The sequence below is a fragment of the Papaver somniferum genome, chromosome 9, assembly GCF_003573695.1.
Source record: "Papaver somniferum cultivar HN1 chromosome 9, ASM357369v1, whole genome shotgun sequence".
Classification (NCBI taxonomy): domain Eukaryota; kingdom Viridiplantae; phylum Streptophyta; class Magnoliopsida; order Ranunculales; family Papaveraceae; genus Papaver; species Papaver somniferum.
Genome location: NC_039366.1, coordinates 145,479,292 through 145,491,035, shown reverse-complemented (window position 1 = coordinate 145,491,035; position 11,744 = coordinate 145,479,292). Strand labels below are relative to the sequence as shown.

The 11,744-nt window shown below is 36.6% G+C and overlaps 2 protein-coding genes across 4 annotated transcripts; one reads left to right on the top strand and one right to left on the bottom strand.

Moving 5' to 3' along the window:
• Positions 1 to 764: 764 nt before the first annotated feature.
• On the top strand, positions 765 to 3,525 carry LOC113308237 (diaminopimelate epimerase, chloroplastic-like). The gene is made up of 9 exons (XM_026556712.1): positions 765 to 1,097; positions 1,188 to 1,355; positions 1,552 to 1,622; positions 1,797 to 1,854; positions 2,336 to 2,515; positions 2,669 to 2,753; positions 2,872 to 2,931; positions 3,121 to 3,194; positions 3,294 to 3,525. The coding sequence occupies exons 1-9, from the start codon at positions 819 to 821 to the stop codon at positions 3,408 to 3,410; spliced, it is 1,092 nt and encodes a 363-aa protein (XP_026412497.1). The 5' UTR covers positions 765 to 818; the 3' UTR covers positions 3,411 to 3,525.
• Positions 3,526 to 8,176: 4,651 nt separating this feature from the next.
• Positions 8,177 to 9,786, bottom strand: LOC113307571 (myb-related protein MYBAS2-like). 3 transcript variants are annotated; one of them, XM_026556010.1, is made up of 4 exons: positions 9,436 to 9,786; positions 9,120 to 9,249; positions 8,861 to 8,964; positions 8,177 to 8,779 (listed from the first exon to the last, which is right to left on the bottom strand). In XM_026556010.1, exons 1-4 carry the CDS (start codon positions 9,560 to 9,562, stop codon positions 8,508 to 8,510), a joined length of 633 nt encoding a protein of 210 aa, XP_026411795.1. In that variant the 5' UTR covers positions 9,563 to 9,786; the 3' UTR covers positions 8,177 to 8,507. The 3 variants fall into 3 exon arrangements, with proteins under 3 accessions (XP_026411795.1, XP_026411794.1, XP_026411796.1); XM_026556009.1 differs by having other exon boundaries at positions 8,177 to 8,964; positions 9,436 to 9,780; XM_026556011.1 differs by having other exon boundaries at positions 8,177 to 8,964; positions 9,373 to 9,779.
• Between the last annotated feature and the right edge of the window lie 1,958 nt (positions 9,787 to 11,744).

Genomic DNA, 11,744 nt, shown 5'->3' with positions numbered 1-11,744 from the left:
TGGCACCACTCCTAATCCTCTCTTCACTGGTAAACAAATTCTTGATCACCTGAACTCTGTCCATACTTCTTGTCAGCTGCCTAATCAGTCTCTCCCCAATAGTAAAAACTCCTCTAGGCTCACCTTAAATACCAACTGGTCCGCTTTCCCTTTAGTACCCACTATGATAGTACAACTGAACTCACTGGAATTGGCTCTATCATCTATGATACTACAGGGAGAACCATCGACAAAAGAACCAACACTGTCAGAGCTCATAGCAAAGAGGAAGGAGAATGCATAACAGCCTTGCAAACATTGGAATGGGCTTCTCAACTTCAGTGCAGCGATTTCAACTTGTTAGTCAACAATCCAAATGTCAGGAGATCTATGCAACAAAGCAAGAGAGCAACAAACTGGAGAAATAACAGAACATGGATACTATTTTGAATCTTTTTAATGCTTTTATCAATATTTTGTGTAAGGATTTACAATCCAAAAAAACATGTAGACCTTATTTATTTGGCTAAGAGAGAAAGACCTATCCATGATCCGCTTGTCTGGACACATGAAGGCTCTTTCACTCTCTAAGTGTGTCTGTCTCTTTTTCTTTTATCAAAAAAAACAAAAAAGTAGCAGGTTTCGTGCAATTGGGTTAGTACCTAAGCTATGGGCGGGTTTTTTACTTTTCCCTGTTAAAAATCCGGAAAATGCTGGAAATCCGGAAAATCCAAAACTACCCCTATTTCCTCCACGTCTAGCCCCACTAACCAAATTTTGTTGGTCGTAATATTGGATTTTGATATAGAACAGAAACAAAACTGTAAGAAAAAGAAGATATGGCAATGGCGGCTTCGATTTCAAACTCTACCAACATCACTTACTCTCGGCGTTATCATCATCATCTCACTTCTTCAATCAAACCATCTCAACTTCCATTTCAGTTCAAAATCTTCAAGTCAACATCTTCTTCTATCCAGAACCCTAGTTTTCGGGTTTCAGCTTCAATGAGCATTGAAGCAACGCAGAAAGCTCCACAAGTTTCATTCTTAGTTCGGAAAGAATCTGGAGTATTACATTTCGTCAAGTATCATGGTCTTGGTAACGATTTCATTTTGGTATGGTAACTTAAATTTCAGTCCCTTTTCTTTTTCTTGTACTTGTTTTTTATTTTTGGGATTAAAAAAGAAGGAAATTTTGTGTGTTAGGTTGATAATCGAGATTCCGTGGAACCTAAGGTAACCCCTGACCAAGCTGTGAAGTTATGCGATAGGAACTTTGGTGTTGGAGCTGATGGTGTTATTTTTGCAATGCCGGGGATCAATGGAACTGATTATACAATGAGGATATTCAATTCAGACGGAAGCGAACCCGAGGTGATTGATTAAAATTGTTAGAAGGTTAAACAAAGGATTTTTATTATGCAATGTTTAGGGGTTTAGCCAGTTTATGAATAAGTTAGGTTACTGAATTGTTGAGCTAATGCATTTAAAGATTGGTTTTGAGTTTGAGTTGAATGGCGGTGCAATTTTTTTTTTTTGCTGTTGTTGATTCTGAGTTTGGATGTTCCAGATGTGTGGTAATGGTGTTCGTTGCTTTGCAAGGTTTATTGCTGATCTAGATGATACACAAGGGAAGCAGAGGTAATTTTGTCTATGGCATTTGTGTGTTTCTCTCTGTGATGCTTGTTTAAGCTTTTGAACAGTTGTTTATGTAGTAGCTAATAATTGACAAAACATGTTGAATGTTTGACGGCTGAAAAAAAAATTGTTCTATTGCACAATTTTGCTGAGTTTTAATGATTGTGTTACTTGCAGTTTTACCATTCATACTGGTGCAGGCTTAATTGTTCCTGAAATTCAAGATGATGGGAAGGTAAATTCAACTTTACATTTCCGTGAATTCTACACGAGTTATTGAACCTTGTAGTCGGAGCACAGACAGTAGGTTCACGATTTAACAGCACGAAGTTAATGCTAGATTAATATATTTTAATGTACCATGTCATTGTGTTGTAGCGTCCTGTGCTTACCATTGGCCATTCTATTTTAGAGTTTTAGCCATGTCACAACTCTAAAGTACAGTGGAAGTGCAAAATAATTAGCTGTTTCCGTTTTAGGTGTTTTTCCTTAATTGAGACGTGTCCTGATATTTCTGTTGGGATCTTGTATTTAGTGATGGTTTGTTTTAAATTGCAACATTGAGTGGCCAACAATATTCTTGTGATTGTTTTTCGAGGGTCATAACTCATGAAACTGGTTATGCATGTTGCAAACTGGTCTTTAACTCTAATTTCACAAGACACATCTAAACAGTGAAATTGACCATTTTTTGTATATAATCGTTGCGTTTGCAGGTTAAAGTTGATATGGGTCAACCTGTACTTAGAGCGTTGGATGTACCTACCAAATTGCCAGCCAACAAGGACCAAGCTGTGGTGAAGGCAGGACTAGAAATTGATGGTGCAACCTGGAATGTGACATGTGTTAGCATGGGAAATCCCCATTGCGTTACTTTCTCCACAAGTGAATGCAAGGTACGCATTTTTGGAGGAAACTAGTAACATCAAATTTCATGCATCATGCACTATGTTCCTTTACCATGCTACCCTTGATCTCCGAGAACGCTCCTTAGCACTCCCGCCTTCTTTAATATATCAGTGCAACATCTCATAATAGTGTTTGAACAGAATTTGCTGGTTGACGACTTAAATTTATCAGAGATTGGTCCGAAATTTGAGCACCATGAAGTATTTCCTGCTCGAACTAATACTGGTTGGTTCATTCAGCTCCTTATTTACTACTGGTATCTTTTGGTTCTTCATTTTGTATTAACACATGGTTGCCTTTTTAGTTTTAAGTTGTTCATATGATTCTTTTTCTTCGTTTTCAGAGTTTGTGCAAGTGTACTCTCGTTCCCACCTGAAAATGCGAGTCTGGGAGCGTGGTGCAGGTAAATGATGTCACTTTACCTTTTTTTGCAACCCTATTCTTAATTGTACTTCACATATCTAGATGTCCAGTGTCCTCCTCGCATAGGTTGCAGTTATATGGTCTTCTGAGCTTGCAGATAGGATCATTTGGGTGTACATGTTTTGGTTGTTATTTTTTTAATGTGTATTCGAAATGAGTATTAATGTAGGAGCAACACTGGCATGTGGAACTGGAGCTTGTGCAGTTGTGGTGGCAGCTGTTCTTGAGGGTCTTTCCGAGAGGGTAATACATCATAATGTTTGGAATATATCAATTACCCACTTGCTTCTGTTTTCCAATAAGGTTCCAATTTATGTGTAATCTTGCCTACTGCATGTACAGAACTGCACAGTTGATCTGCCTGGGGGACCATTGGAGATCGAGTGGAGGGAGGAAGACAATCATATCTACATGACAGGTCCTGCCGAGGTAGTCTTTTATGGATCTGTGTTACTATAGTTCTTTGACAAGAATTCTGTTTTGGAACTTCTAATCTATATTGAGCATAATTTCCAAGATTTTGTAGTATCAATAATTTATAAGTCTGTGATGCTTGTCAAATGATGTGTTTGTACTTCCATGTATGCCTAGGATACTTTTATGTCATTCGTAGAGTTAGCAAGCCGAATCATTTCCAAAGGAAAATTTATTAGTAGCAATAACAGAGGAAAAACTTAGTAGCTAGAGTCCTGCCCAGAGAGTAAAGTAAGGAACTTTAAAGAGTAAAATAGTTATCTGGCCACATAAATATTAAGTGAAGAACATTAACAATAAAAGAGTGTGGAGATAACAAGCCATTGTGAGGGTCGTGTAAGTGGTCTGATGTGGTTGTATTATCAACGGTGGTGAGGGTGGTAAGTCATAAATGTGATACTGGTGGTATTTGCTTGGCGTGGATTTTTGGATATGGCAAAGTCAATGATAGCTTTTAGTAGTGGGGTTGTGTGGTTTCCTTGGCAAGTCTGTGGCTGTTGTGGCAGAGTTGTGGTTGTCTCATAGATTAGCCTCAGCGGTGGTAGCGGGTTGAAGGTAGCCACATGGGAGTCGTGTTGGGTAGGTGATGACAACTGTTATTTGTTATCGACTGGCGTTGCTATAGAGCTGTTTATTCCACAGTGTTGAGCTTGTGTTTGCAGTGTGATGTAGTTTGTTTGACGCAGCAGTTTCTAAGAGTTGAGAATCCACAACGTGGTCCACTAATAAGCCTTGAGAATACAAGGCTTTGTGTTCTGATCCACAAGAGCATAATTTGAGAATTTATTTCTAGTAAGATAATCCCTTGATAATAGGTTCTCTGAGTTGAAATACACAGTGGACAGTTAGAGCTAGCTATTAGACACATAAATGAAGAGGAAAGCAAACAAATAACTACTTAAAGAAATAGTCATTTCTAGTAACTGCTAGGATTAATAAATAAGTTTATCCTTGTTCCACATCATTGTGTTAGCCCTGTAGTGGTGGCACAGGTCATTGTGAAAATGTGCCATTTGACGAGGGAGGTGATGTCTAAGTAGCCCTTTGGTGGTGGTAGAAGTCATTGTGATGATGAGGGAGGTGGTGTCCAAGTGGCCAAGATGGAATTTAGGGTTATTGATGTTGGTTATCTGAAAGTGGTGCTCAGTTTGGACATGCAACAAATTGACCCTTTATGGTGGTTGGTGAAAGTGAAATTAAGGTCAAAATTTAAGGTTAGTGTTCTGAATAGACGTGGATTACAAAGATCAGTTAAATTGGAAAAACATCACAAGCCTTGATTTATAATGATGTTATTGTAAAAGTAAAAATAGGATTTGTGATTAGTCTTGTGATTATGATTTCTTTTTTTTGGTATCTATAATGAACCCTGTTGCTTGCTAAACTGAAAGCATTTTATTATTTATATGGTGCAAGTGGAGGCATCTATAAGTAATTTTGTCAGTTGATCTGGTTCAATACTTATCAAAAAATCTGAATTATTATTTGACATTTTATGCTAATATAAAGAAAAGAGCTTTTTTTGGTAGGAGACCCCCTAAATTACTTAGTTGTCCCAATTTTTTTATATTTACATAAATACCATTGTTTTAAATATAGATCAAAATTTTTAAAAACTTTATATCTTTCAAAATATACACCGGATTTTTTTTAAATTTATATATTTGAAAAGTTCTTTCAATTATCGATGTAACGAGTACAAATAAGATTAGTAAATTTTTGTTTTAGGAAAAAAAGTTCATAACTTTCAAATTTATTATTGTTGAATGAGTAAAAATTCAAGTATGGGCATCGCATGTGTCCTTACTAGTATAGAAAGAGAAAGTATAAAAGTTGGAGATGATGGATGGATATCTAAAGTGGGCATGCGTATGTACATGCTCATCCCACCCAACATACTTTCGAATTAAACTTTAAGTATGAATTAGTACAATTGATTTGTCTTTCAGCAGCAATTTTTTAAGTAGACATTGATATTTAGTGTGTCCAATGAAGATCAAATGTTGTGCCACTGGCTTCTAGTTTTGTGTTAGAACTAACTTTAGCAGTTGTTATTTTATCATTCAATTTAAGCACTTCCTTGCATATATCCCAGCTTTGAGATTTTCACTGATTGATGCAGTATTAAAACATAGTTTTACCGTTCTCTGCAAATAAGAACGGAAGTTACGGAACACACATGATCAGAATTAAAATACTAGAGAAGTGATAGGAGTCTACTCTCGATGCCCAAATCTAAACCTACAACAGCTTGATCTCACTTGTCTAATAGGTTTCTATTTTAGGTAGCACAGTAATTGGCTGACCTCTTGTACCAGTAGTTAGGCAGGATAGAGTGACAAGCTCAGATACACTGGTCTAGGTCTGGGTCAGGTTGAAGCTAAACTATATGATAGGAGTGCTAATGATGAATTTAATAATGGAAGTGGTGGTGAATGTTTAGTTTGTCAGCACTATCAGCTTGATTTCCATTAGTGGAAGTCCCATGCTTCTTGGGCATGGCCTGCCAACTTTTCTTCTTTTATTTTCTTTGTCATTTACTCATGTAGGCCCAAACAATATTTAGGATCTCTTGGATGTTAATGTCCAGTTCTTACGTTGGTGATCCATAGATTCCATACTGATTCACCACCTAAAAAAGGAGAGTAATATACCCTTAATATATAATAAAGTCTGGTAGAGTTGGGGTTTATAAGAGCAACTGCAATGGACGAGTAAACCCAAATTTTTAGTCGAGTGGGCTGACGTAATGGGACGGACCATCGATCAAAATTTGATCAAAGAGTAAAATCCAGACCAAATTTGGTCGGTGATCAAGACCAAATCCAAATATAGTCGGGTGTTAATATAATCTCCGCTACACATCGGGCGTTGATATAATCTCCGCCATTCATCGCGCGTTGGTATAGTTAACGTCCAACAAACAGGCGTGCATATAAACTTCGCCTGAATGGGGTGTTGGTAAAGATAACGCCCGATGGGGCCTTCATAAACTTAACGCGCGAAATGGGGCGTTCATATACTTAACGCCCCACTCCATTTTCAAAGTTTAAAATTTTTCAAACTTGCATGGGGCGGGCTTTATACCTCCGCCCCATTTTTTTTTTTTGAAGCGTATACTATACCAACGCCCCATGTCGGGCGTCATCTTTACCAACGCTCCACGTCGGGCGTCATCTTTACCAACGCCTGATTCCAGGCGTAATCTTTATCAACGCGCGACCAAATATACTCTTTTCCCACTACGCCACATGACGGACTAAATCCAAATTTGATCTTTTTTTTTAATCTTTGGTCTTTGATTATACTTGCCCCACTGTGGACGCTCTAAGATCTAAAAGACTCAAATGTCAGACCAAAGTGTTTTCTTTATTTGTTTAAGATATCCCTTAATGGATGACAAAAAGCTTTCCTCATATTTATAGAAAACAATTATGGACATAGGTGGTATATGTATTGGTCTTTGAAGTTGATCACCACAACTTAAAGGGCCTTTCTAAGAGCAAGGGCAACCGAACAATGAAAAACTAGGTGGAGTGGTTTTCTGGTTGTGGGAGGTAGTTTTAACACACTAAGAAGCACGTGATCAGCTTTTGGAGAGAAAAAAATCACTTAAGCAACTGAACATCAGCCTTTCCAATCTGTTCTTTTCTTAGTTTAATATTAAATTTGTATGGGACGCCAAAGAGTTTCAAGTAAATAAAAGAAACTGAAAAAAATGCTAGAAAGGCATATGATCAGCCGCTCAAGGTAAATTTCTTAGTCTACACTGTCAGGCACTTCTTCACTTGATTGAGTGTATGAATGAATTTGGGTAAAAGTGGACCTCTCCGCTACCGATAGTATCATCAAATTTGATCAATTTTGACCAAACTCTTTCACTTTGAGCGAGAATTCTCGTCCCATAGTCTTTGCTCTAATGCCACTGAACGTAAGTTATGAATAAGTTGGTTCCAGACAAAATTAATAGACAAAAATAGTTTCTCTCTAATGCATAAGAAGTTGCACAGAAAAATGATCAGAGATCCTGAGTCATGAACTCGATCACAACCACGGGTTTTAGATCACTGGGTCCACTACCTCTCTAGGATATCAAGCTGTCGACTAGCTTATCACTAGCTACTAAAATTAACTTCTCAATAACTTACAATTGACAACCACTAAACACTTCTTGTTATTAAATTTAATTTGTAACCACTACTTAAATTAAATTTATCCTCTTATCTTAAAAGCCGACCACTTTACAAAGACAAATTAGAAAATAAATAGGTGTAAAGTGATTAGTGCAGTCCACTCTTTTCTGCATCATCTTTCTAGCTCATCCTTGGTTTCCTTAGACTACAAGGTTTAGCTTTGAAACATGAATATCTGTCGGAACTTAATATATTCTTTTAGTAACAGACTTATACAATAGTCATGCAAAACTATTAAGGTTTTTGACAAACATATACTTAGATTCTGGACAAATTTGGTGTTTGTAATGCCTTGTTGAGAATGAAATCAATAAATTATGACTTCAAGGTCTGGATAAATTTGGGGTTTATTAGTCGAGAATGAAATCAGTAGTTTATGACTCGGAAATCTTTGATTTACCCCTTGCTAGAGTTTTGCCTCTGCATTTAAACATTTTGCATGTGGTTTATGTCTTCTCTTTCATTTTTGTTTTCCGTCCTCCCACTCTCTGGGTTTATAATTTTTCCATGAGTGCAGTATATTGTAAACCATCTGAAAGATGTGTACATATATCTGGCTGTGCCTAAAACGGAAACATCTTGATTGTGATTATATTTTACATTATTTGATCATACATATAAATCTCCTCTAATGACATGTCACAAACTGAGGGATTATATTACATAGCTACACATCTTTATAATGATCTCTAGATGACCTTAAAAACTGAAAGCAAACGAACAGCATTGAAAATCAATTTCGTAAGTATTAAACATAATGAAAACTACACTTACACATATGCTAGAGAAGTTAGAGAACATATGTAGGGATGCACACGGTCGATTTCAAAGTAACTAATGGAAACATAACTTATGATTGTCCACAGTGTTCATAGTTGAATTGAAATGGTCACCAATCCCACCCATATGAACCAACATCCCATAGTGGAGAAGCCATCGGAGCACATGGAAAGCTGCAACCTACTTCCTTATTGTTATTACTACTGTTAGATCTTTCATCAAAAAATTGTCCACTGTTTACTTCATCTTCTGGGGAAGCAATTTCGTCCCATATTCGATCCATCGAGTAATCTTCCTCTTCACTTATATCTCTTTCTCCATTAACATCTATGTCGGTAGTATTACAACTTCCTTCGTTACCAGGGAACCTGTTGCTTATTCCTGGAACATTTTCGGATTTTGTTGGTGATTCTGTCATAGTAGTAATAGTTGATGATGATGCAATTGATGTCATTGCTGTACCTCGTTTTCTCATCTCTTGAGCCTTTTTCCTCATATGTGTTCGCCAGTAATTCTTTATCTCGTTATCTGTTCGGCCTGGTATTTTTCTTGCAATTCTAGACCACCTGCAACCAATTACTGATACATCATTATCTCCTATAAGAAATAAGATAATTAACATTAGAAATCAACAGGTTATAGCATCTACTGAAACAGTGTCAGAAATTCCTAGTGGCTCTATATGCATAATAGATAGAGATGACATCATGTGTGATCAAACCTATTTCCCCAACGAGAGTGAAGTTCCAGTACAAGACGTTCTTCTTGGGGAGTCATCCTTCCTCGCTTGAGGCCAGGGTGCAAGTAATTAACCCAACGTAACCGGCAACTCTTTCCTGTTCTGTTCAAACCTACAAACAAAATTGATCATGGAAGGTTAAAGGTACATAGTTCCTTATACCACCATATAGGTTTTTTTTTTCGTTCTTCCAAATAATCGAGAACCTAAACGTATGTACGCTGTAAGCACGTACTATCAAGTACAGAGAGAGATAGAGTAGTAATAGTGTTTTTTCATCCTCGCCAACCCCCCGAACCTGATACTTTTGCTATGAAATCCCAACGGCGATCACCAAATAAACCTACAAAACACACCAATTGCAGATCCTCCTGTTCAGTCCATGGACCTTTTCGTATATGATCTTCTGTCTGCACCATCTTCATCTTTTGGATTCTTCTAATCTTTCCTCAGTCGGAAAATAGTTCTTCCTCTTTATGTGTTTTAGCTTCTGTTGATCTTATCAGAGTTTGCTTCCTCCAGTTTCCTTACCTTGTAATTCTAATAGAGATAGATAAAGAAAGAACGAGATAGTAGTAGCAGGAGCGGTAGTAGTAGAAGTACTCTGAAAGTACCAAGGTAATTTTGTTTTAAAACTAAGGACTGCTAAGTACTTGCATATTTATATTGTAATTTCATATGGTTAGTGATTGAACTTTTAGATTATAATTGCTACTTTGCATCGTATAGTACACGCCGTACACGTGGTGCACATACATGAAAACTGAATCAATCTGCTGATTTTGGTGAATTATTATATCTTCCACTGTCTTTCTTCCTGTCTATTTTATTTTAACTGTTTCGTAAGTGGCAAGGTGTTATCTATTCTGCACTTTCCATATAAGCCTATAAGATGTTATCAGGAATATTCTAAATGAAACATATTAGACCCTACTGAACCATAGATGTTGCACTCAAAACATTCTTTTATATGTTGTTATCAGGGAATATGTGTTTTTGCTGTCACTGGTTGGATGCTTTGCCATCCCTGTTACTGTATTAGTTTCAAAATGAATAGTAGCCGGGATCATGTTGAAAACTTGTTAATTTGCATGATCAGGCAGAATCTCTGTGGTTAGTCCTGTAAAGTTTCAGGAAAAACAGAAGTCCAGATGAATTATGTTAGTGTTGTGACGGAATGTAGAGTTTAAACAGTTGTACTGCAATGCACGTTTATGAGTTAAACCGGTGGAGGGTATTCGTTACCACGACAGAATATTTTTAAAAGTAAATAGTAGAATATTTTGATTTACATAAAAATCTGATATATATAATATAAAAGATTCAGGATATAAAAATAAAAAGCTTAAAAGCTCTAACAATATAAAGTAAGTTGATAATTATAGGAGGGAATTAACAACAGTAGTTAACTAGATCTTGTTCTTCTTGTTAATTTAAGTGTAGTCTAAGGGAATGATGGCTGTGAATAATTTAGTTAATCTAAAGCAACAACAGATAAGAGTCCCATTGTAGGATGAAAGGTAAAGATACAAGGACAGCCAAAGGGAAAGGTGAAGAAAAGAGATGAGAGGACAAAACCCCATAAAGCTAAGCAAGAAAAAAACAAACATCAGTACAAAACCTGATACAATGCATCTCAGGAAGACACCTGCACTTACACTGTCGAAAAGGTTTGGGCCGTTTTGGCGCAGTTTTTTTTTTTTTGTTGAGATTATGATTGTTAATAGATCATTCGTGTTGTGGGAGCTGTGAAATGTTAACAACTAAGCTACTTGAGCGGTGTAGTATGCTTTGTATACATAGCCAGATAAATGAGAAGATGATAGAGTTTTAAAGTCATTCAGGCAGTGTCCATGGCTAGGTAAACGAGAAGGTATAATTTTACAGACGCAAGGGAGCAGAGCAACACGGATCTTGCAGGCTATATTCTGGCTATACTTGGCTAGTGTGCGTACAAAGCTGTACAAACTGCATTATTGGAATGGTAGTGTCTGTTCCAGTAAGCTGCTTTCTTGAAGTGCTATAGTCTAGTAAGGTAGCCAAGGTGGTAACCAGCTTGCTAAAGTTGAGGTTTTAAAATTAACATCAATTTCTTTTTTTTACTAGTCGAAGTCTTTAGGATTTCAAAAGATAAAAGAAATCGTATTTTAATTCCTGAGTGCATGAATCTTGTTATTTTTATCTTTTCCAAAATGGAATCTTGAGTTGGTATTATCAAAACGTAAGAAAGAATCTTGAATCTTTTGTCGTGGAGCCGTGAGGGTTACTGGCTAATACATTATTCTTCTCAGATGTGGCTCCGTAAAACTTAACTACAAATTTGATCATTTTGCTAAATAAAATGCTTTGTCGACAGAAATTCTTATTCGTCTGTGTCATTTGAGGCGATCATGTGTCCGTGATGTATTTGCTGATCAAACTTTGAGTTAAACATTTCAAAGATACGAATCGGGATTTTGATTTTAGTCTGTGATCGAGTGGTTTCAATTGAAAGGTGTTGTAAGGACCACTTATTCACATTATTTATAGCATAAATTCTCTTTTCTTTTTATAAAAACAACACATACTTGAAATTATTCTAATTCTTAATTTTTTCAAAGTATGCAG